Source organism: Elaeis guineensis, chromosome 1 (genome assembly GCF_000442705.2).
Source record: "Elaeis guineensis isolate ETL-2024a chromosome 1, EG11, whole genome shotgun sequence".
Lineage (NCBI taxonomy): Eukaryota > Viridiplantae > Streptophyta > Magnoliopsida > Arecales > Arecaceae > Elaeis > Elaeis guineensis.
In genome coordinates, this window is record NC_025993.2 from 10828608 (window position 1) to 10837305 (window position 8698).

The 8698-nt window shown below is 37.4% G+C and overlaps 1 protein-coding gene and 1 non-coding gene across 2 annotated transcripts; one reads left to right on the plus strand and one right to left on the minus strand.

The window, feature by feature from the left end:
* The first annotated feature begins 462 nt into the window (after positions 1-462).
* Positions 463-7094, plus strand: LOC105037931 (uncharacterized). The gene is made up of 3 exons (XM_010913563.3): positions 463-765; positions 5121-5398; positions 6265-7094. Exons 1-3 carry the CDS (start codon positions 483-485, stop codon positions 6565-6567), a joined length of 864 nt encoding a protein of 287 aa, XP_010911865.2. The 5' UTR covers positions 463-482; the 3' UTR covers positions 6568-7094.
* Positions 7095-8210: 1116 nt separating this feature from the next.
* Positions 8211-8282, minus strand: TRNAQ-UUG (transfer RNA glutamine (anticodon UUG)). Its single transcript has one exon. It is a non-coding gene; the product is annotated as a tRNA-Gln (tRNA).
* Between the last annotated feature and the right edge of the window lie 416 nt (positions 8283-8698).

Below are 8698 nucleotides of genomic sequence, written 5' to 3' on the forward strand. Positions count from 1 at the left end.
TCAGTATTCCGATCAGAATATCTTGAAATATTTTTTATCTTAAATATTGGGATGGGGACGGGACGGGACGAAATAGGACAGTTTGTTTCATGAAAAAAAATCAAAATAGCTCTATCTCATGAAATTTAAAATCTTGTTCTTAAAGTCATTGCGAAAGAAAATTTTTTAGAACCACTTCCACTTCACTTCCCGCAACCTAACGCTTAGTATGGAGAATTTTCATAATATTTTAGAATTTTTTCTGAATGTTGGTGGGGGGAGAGCTTTATTCACCGATTCATTTAATAGGTAAAAAGGTGAGATTATGAACTTAGTAAAGGCTATAAAGCTAGTAAGTCTTTTGTCGTGCATCGAATATTTTGAAACTTTTGTAACGGTAAAGGAATCCAAAACCAGCGAAATGGCTGAGCGGAACACGATTACGGTAAAGGTACTAGCGGTGAGTAGACTCTAGAAGCATAGCGGTTAAGCAAAGCCCCTGGATGCTCGAACGAAGGCCCAGAGAGGGAGTGAGAAAAGCGAGAGCCATGGCGAGGGGCAGCAGCGCCGACCCCGCGGTGTTCTTCGTGGCGACGCTCGTCCTGTGGGCCGTCTCGGTGGTGTTCGAGATGGCCTTCAACAGCCGCACGGAGCTCATGGCCGTCGTCGCCGGCTTCTGGTTCTTCCAGGCGGCCAACTGGGCCATCCGCCTCTCCCTCTCTCGCGACCCCCTCTTCGTCAACACCGCCGTCTCCTTGCTCCACTCCACTGTCACTTCCTGTGCCGGTAAAACTAAGAACTAAGAGTCATCTCTATGCTTCACTGCCGCCCAATTGCTCGACCTTTTTACTGGCTAGTTTTATTTGGGGTCTGGTAGGTGTTTGATTTTTTGGATGGCTGGGATTTTGGTTTAATATTTTGTGGATTTTTTGGGTTCCTTTGATTGTTTTTCTGTGAGATTATTTTTGATGTCACTCGGTTAGTGGAAGGAGAGATCTTTATCAAATAGGTTATGTGAAAGCTTGTGAAAGATTAGGACTTTATGGTGTGGCTTTTTAAAAAGAGGGACTCTGTCAAACGGGTTTAGTGAAAAATTAAGGGCCTGTTTGTCCCTTTTGTTTTTGTTTTTTTGAATTTGTCTGCGAATAAGTGAAATAACACATGGAGATTGATGGCGATGATAGCATCTGCACAAAACTTCTGCTGTTCATGGTTTTATTTGCACCTTTTTTTTCCTGAAAGCAACAGATTTTTCCTACCATAAGCTGTATAGATTTTACAAACAATTCTGAAAAACGAAATGGTTTCACACCACAAGTTACTCACTCTAAAAAAAATGTTCTTCTTGGGTTTTTGAAAACAAGAGCAAAGAACAGAAGCATACCAAACAGGCCCTTCAATACGTTACCAAAAACAAGCCCTTAGAAATAAGATGTTGCAGTTGAAATTCGACGGTTCAGTCTAAAAGGTTTGTTGTCCCTTAAGAGACAGTCTTTTGGTATTTCTTTATTAAATTTTACACTCAAAGGTTTGCTTCTAGTTGCCTTTTTATGATTTCTTGAATTATGCTCGTTGACTCTGTTAGGCATATATGTTTGAAACCCTTTGGATTTTGAAAGTCAAAATAATCCTGTCAATTATTTGTATGTCTAAATGAAACACTGCAAGTTACCACGTTCTCTAGAATATGACAGTTTCTCACCTGCTTATCTCTACCTGAATCAAGCGAAATTGGAAAGGAGCAGATGTCAAAGGAAGTTCTTTGTGCCATCTGCAATGGCAATTCTTATATTTGCCGCTTATGGTTGATAATAGATTAGAAAATCTCAAAAGATGAATTTCTTTGGAATGGAGCAGATGGCTTAAAAAGCTTCACCTTGTGAATTAGAAACCTAGAGAGGAAGAGCTGACCTCTCCTTGCTAGGTAGCTGTGATGTATTGCAATTGAATTTACTGATCTTGGGAGAAATGCCATGAGGTGAAGTATGAAGAAGTTTGCACAGTGGAGGGGAATATGGTTGGAGATGTAAACAAAATGACATTATCTCCACTCGCCCTACTGGAAATGTAACTGTAAGTTGAAAGTGGAGCTTTCAAAGTTTTTTCAATTTTAAGTTGGGGTGGGAATAGAATATGATTTCAAGATGATCATTGGTTTGGAGATATGAAACTGAGGACTCTCCTACCTTATCATTTGGAAGCATGCTCTTGTCATTCACTTTTGGTTTTACTCATGGATATTTATGCGCCTCTTAAAATGGTAGATGTGTATTCATGTCCTAGATCTTTTGAGAAGGCTTTCTACTAAATCTGTCTTTAACAAGCTTCAGGGTTATAGTTTGATTTGAAATCAAGTTTCCTTTGTTCATGGTATGCACAGACCCCCTATAGTGGAAGGTTTTTGTCAATGGCAGATGGAGGGGAAATTTTCATTGATTGCTGTGACAAAAGTATAATATTCATTAATATATCTATCTTGTGTTGAAAAGATAGAAAATAACTTCACTTGCATAGCCATAATGAGATTACTATGTGTACTTGGGCACATGTTCTTAATTTGATGGACATGCATTGGTTGTACTCTAGTGATATAGATAATTTCTTAGATGAGTGGAGGGGTGTCAACATTTGAAGCATTTGCAAGTTACTTTGGTTTTTGATTCCTTGAATGATGGATGGAGGACTTTGGAACAAAATGATTAAAAGTTTCATGGAAGACAAATTCAGAGTTATCGTCCATAAAATTAAAGGCATAGAAAGAAATATTTTAAAGACAAACATTATTCTCTGGTTCATGGTTTTCTTGAAGGATACTATGCTTTGGAACTTGGCTTGGTCAGAGTTCTAGTATGATTAGCGTCCGCCAACAGCCCAAGAAACTTTCCCTTGTATGTTGCCAATTTGGGAATATTATCCTTTAGGCATGTTCAAGATTAAATTTAGTAGCTATTCTCTTAGAAAGTCAAGGCCTTTTGCAGTTATTGTGTTATGGAATTGAGATGACCTTATCCTTCCTATGGTTTCCAGGGATGTTGTGTTGGCATCCTTTGATGATGCAGAGACTTGGCTTTTATTCTTAAAGCATGTTGTGTTGGAATCCCTGACCTTTATTATTGGAGGCCAGTAAATTAGTGCTAATTCTAGGGTCAATATAGTAGATCCATGTAGGGCGTTTTCAACATTTCTGACAAGATTCTTTGTACTGATGGTCTGGTAGTGTCTTCTTGTCCTGCATCCTTAGAAGTGCCAAATGAGTTAGGTAATTCTGTTACAAACCCTCAAGGGCCGAGTTTGTCTTGTTATTTGCGTGATGGAAGATGTAGGCAGCAGCCTTTGAAGATCTACAAAAGGTGTCCTAAGGCTGGTTCTTATTGCTCAGGCCTTGATTTGGAATGTTTTGCATGATGTGGGGTCCTCTTGGGACCTTGCTTAGGATCAATTAGTCATGAGAGAATCTTAGTTTTATGTTTCTCAGTGGTACTATAATGTTGGTTCAGTTTTATTAGCATTTTCTTAAGTTTTTAGAGTCAGGGATATTTTTTGTATTTTCTAGATTTTCTGGATATGGGCTGTCATATGGTTCATGGGTTGTATGTTAGGTCTATTTATGTTTTGGAGCTTTATTTATAGTCTTTAGTTGGGTTTCATTGGTCAAAATTATAGATTTGTTATTTGGAGTCCAAGTTCTAGTTAGAATAGAAGTATTAGAACTCTATAAATAGGGCTGTAATCTCTCATTATTGAAAGTCAGTTAAAAATTTAGAGATTTTTTTCCAAGTGATTATGTTTTCTGTTAGAGTTGTGAGATGCACTTCTCACCCTAGGTGAGATGCCTATGGGATTTTAGGTGCGACGCCTAGAGAATATCCCCTTTTTTTCTTCCATTTCTTTAATTACAACATCCTAAAAAACCTTGAATTCAGATCTGATTTCATCCCCACTAAACCCTAGCAACCAGAAGCAACAAAACCCATAGCAACCATCCATCAATTAGCCTTCAAATTTACAAAAGAAATGATTTTTTTATTATTTCCTTTTTCCCCCCATTTCCAGCTCATATAAAACCCTCGAAACTTCATCTTTTTGCCTCTATTTTGCACCCAATGACTCCCCATCCACATACCAACATAAACTCTAGCTTCTTACACAATTTTCCTACCCTTTTAATCCAAAACAACCAATTAAGCATCCTTGAATTTTCTCTAATCAAGGCAGTCCTACATCATTGAGTCGTCAGTTTTCTTGGACTCTTGAGTATCAAATTTTATCCTCTCTAATCACTTTAATGCCATTTACCAGTTGCCAACAAAAAGTAGACTAACAACAAAACTACTGAAAATAGAGGATAAATGTGCATTTTAGACTTCTGTTACATTGGTGAAGTATATCTCTGGGAAGAGGCTTTTTCTAATTTAGGTTGACAGAAATAAGAGGTGAAGACTAAGAAGGTTCTGATGAAGCAATTCAAATCATTTCAACATTACCACTTTCAAATGAGGTGACATTAGATGAAAAGTTAGGTGATGTCCGTGTAATGTTGCATGCATGATAGCTAAAATACTTATAAATGATTGTGTCATACAGATTTTCCATTATGTTATCCATAGATACTATTTTTACTAATATTTCTACAATTTTCAACTTTTGGTGATAGTTTACTCCTTTTATTGATGCTGAGGATCCACATCCTGATCACTAATGTTCATAGACAGTGTCTGAAAGTTTAACACAGCATCAGGACAATACGGTCCTGAGAGAGACATGTGATGGAACAAATAAAATCTCCTATATACTTTAACTTTTACATAAAGCATGTGTTAAAGTTGAGGAGATAAATAGAAAACCCTGCTTTATAATTTTTCTAGATATGCAGTTTATTGCAGTTCATGTTAGTCTACGTTAGTATATTGGCTGCGATAATTAGCAAGATTTGGTTCCACTGACATGCGTGTTAATATTTCTGAAGCAAGCATATTTGATAAAATTAACTGCCACATTAAGGACTTATTTGAAGTTTTACAACATAATTTATAATGACATGTAAATTGTCCTTGAACTCGTGCTTCATTTAAAATTTTATTATGTTAGCATAAAGCTTTGGCCATCTCACTTCTTACTGAAATTGTTTTGTGATTTTGCAGTTCTTTTTATCCTGGTTAATCAGTGGATCATAAAAGGACGCAGCAACATATTTGATCATGCACAGTTATTTGGCGGGACATGGCTAGGTGCATATTCAGCATTGTGCTTTTCTTGTGGTTACTTTGCATATGACCAATTGGATATGCTTCGTTATCGGCTATATAGTGGCTGGATTCCCTCTATCCTTGTGCACCATCTGGTATTGCTGGTTTGCTTTACGTTGGCTCTGTACCGGAATGTCACCATCAACTATCTTATACTCACCCTTGTTTGTGAGGTATCTTAGATCTTTTTGCTTCTCCATGCCCTAGTTGTTTCTGCATGAATTTTCAAAGCAATGAATTAATTGACTAATTTCCTGCATCAGCCTTTTTTTTTTTTTGAAAGATATGCCTTGATATTTTTTTACCTCTTGAAAAGAGGAGGATGTGTATAGAAAACAATAGAAATTTTCATTCATGACTATTATCTACACACGAAGGGGGAGAATTAGACTATTCTTAGCATCAAATCCATAAAGTTAGAATCTTAGTTTTGAATTTTGGATAATGGTAACACTCCAAGAAAGTTTTTCTGAGATATGATCATGGCATTCCAGAATTCTCAACAGAGACAATCCTTGATTTCTTAGAATGGTCCATGCGCCCACATAGAAACATGTTATATGATGACAATTCTGATCAAAAGTGCTGGCAATATTCCTTATTCATCAAAAACATATCATTCCTTCTCTTTTTTCCCAGAGCACAATTCTTTTTTTTTTTTTAATTTTTAATGTTTTATTGGTGTTTTTGATGTTCCATTGCTTGTGATGAACAGGAATAGTAGGCGTAGCAGTCAAGAGTTGCATAAAAAGCAAATTTGGGTTTTCATCATAATTTCTTGAATTCATGTTCTGTGCTCAAATATTGTTCTTAATGTGAATATTTTGGTTTGGATGCATGCCTTTTAATTTTGATGATTATGCTCAGTAAATTGTTAAAGGAGGGACAAATGATGCCTAGATTTCTGGGTTACTAACCCACCCATGGTGGGAATTGGTGTTTAGACTAGTCATAGATTGTTGCATATGTTGATTTCTGCTGCCAAAAAGTGATGGCATACATATAATCTGATTCTTGATGTGATTGTTTTGCTTTGCAGCTTCATTCCATATTTCTGCATGTGAGAAAAATACGACGAATGGCTGGGTTTCGTGATGTCAGGAGCAGAGTTGTGAGGGTTGAGTGGATGCTTAACTGGGTCATGTTCTTCACTGCAAGGCTTGTATGCCACCTCCTCATCACATACAAGCTTGTCATAGATGCACCCAAGTTTGGAAGAGGGATTGAGCTCCCACTGGCTCTTTTTGGCATGTTTGGGATGAATTTATTGAATTTCTTTCTAGGACTTGATCTTTTCAGAGCATATAAGCGAGAGAGAAATCAGCAAAGGCATCGGAACTGAAGGTTTTATTCTTATGGTTATGTTTGTATGAAAGCATCCAGCCAGACATTTTGCATGTTGATTGAGCCTGTGCTGATAGATTTACATCTTAGATCTCCCTGCAATACATGTACACAAGCCCTGCCTGGTGGCCCTACACAGATGTAGTTCCCCTTCTGCAGGTCATTCTTTGATCGGGTCTTGTTATGCGTACGCAACAAATTCATCTCGGTTTGTACATTAAGCCTGTGATTGAAGAAAAGTATTTGTTGTTACTGCCGCCGCAACTGCTGCTGTTATTGATATTATACAGAAATTTGATGGTGTTTCCAAGCATTTTATCAATAGAAGGGATCATTTGCACAAAAAGGAAATCCTATACAGTTCTTTCTATCCAGCAGGTCAAATATTTGTACATCTGGCTTAAACTGGGAACCAATTTGCTTCAATATCCCAGGAACTTGGCTATAAATTTCTTCCAGATTTTTTTTTTGGAGCTTAACAATGTTATTCTGATGATTATATGTTTGTGTGAAACCATACAGCCATTTGTTGATTGAGCCTGTGCTGAAAGGCTTGCGTCTTAGATGCCCCTGCGATACATGTATGTAAGCCCCGCCTGGTGGCCATACAGATGTAGTACCATAATTAATTCATTCTTCGGTTTGGTTTTATCATACGGAAACAATAAATTTTTTCCCATTTTGTACATTAAGCCTGTGATTGAAGAAAAATATTTAGTGTTATTACTGCTGTTGCTGCTTCTATTATTGATATTCTATGGAAATTGGGTGGTGTTACCAAGCATTTTATCAATAGAAAGGACACAGCTCTTTCCATATGGCAGGTTGAATATCTGCGCATCCAGTTTTAATTAGCAAGCTAATATGCTTCAGTATCCCTAAAACTTTGCTATAAATTTTTCTAGAAACTCTGCTGTTAAGCTTATGATTGGACAAAAATATTTGTTTTCTTGCTGCTGTTGTTGATATCCTACAGAAATTAGGTGGTGTTGCCGAGCATTTTATTGATTAAAGGGAACTTTGGCACGAATATGGAATGCTGTACTGCTCTGTCTATCCAGCAGGTCGAATTCCTGTGCATTCGATTCCAATTAGCAAGCCAATTTGCCACAGTATCCTTGGAACTGAAATGGTAAGCTTCCAGAATTTTGTTGGAACTCTGGTAGCTGACGGTCTTCATATGACTCATGATTTCACTCCTAGTCATAGTGATGGATGCAGAAGCCACATCTCCAGGGAAATGTTCATTGGATTTAGACCATCAAGGGAAAGGAAGGCCATAATGTTCAAAATTGTGACCATAAAAACAACGAATAAATCAGCACAGTGAAATCAACTGAAGATCAAAATAAAGAAAACCACAAATTATGGAGCCTCTGATTTTCTGGGATTGAATCTGAATGTTGAATCTGGGAATAATTGTTTTCTAAATGAAAGGAGGTCTTTTTTTTTGGTTGAATGAAAGGTCTTTAAGAAGCAATATTTACCAGACACTATTGATAATCTTGCACAAAAGGATTTGTTTTTCAAATCTCGGTGGGGAAAATTTGTGTAAGCCTGCACTGTTCAGAGTTCCTTGAAAAACTTATGAATTGGAAAAAGAATACCAAATTTTCCCAAAGAACAAGGGGAGGTAAAAAAAGGTCCCACCGGGATTCGAACCCAGGTCGCCAGATTCAAAGTCTGGAGTGCTAACCACTACACCATGGAACCGGGTCACAGATGAAAAATTACAACTAATTCTTTAGTTACAAGATCAGGCAAAACAAGGTTACCTGAAACCTGGGTCATTTCCTGGTCCTCCGAGTTGCAAGTCATCTGGTCTACTCGGGATCAAGAACAAGTTAACCAATTAACTCTTGATGTCACATTTATATGATAATTCTCAACTCAGCTGCTCACTAAACGGCTCCAGCAGCTCTTTCCTTCTCCTTCCTACCCTTCATTTAGTTATAGAGATCCAGATCGGTCCATAAAACCTAAACCCTTTTTATAGTTTTCCACTTTGAAATCCTATTTCCTACTCGATTGATTCATTCCCAAATAAAATTATCGAAGATTAACCACTTCGAGTTGGTGAAGGCAGAGGTGGTGAAGAAGATTGCCATAGTAGCAGAGTTTGAAGCATG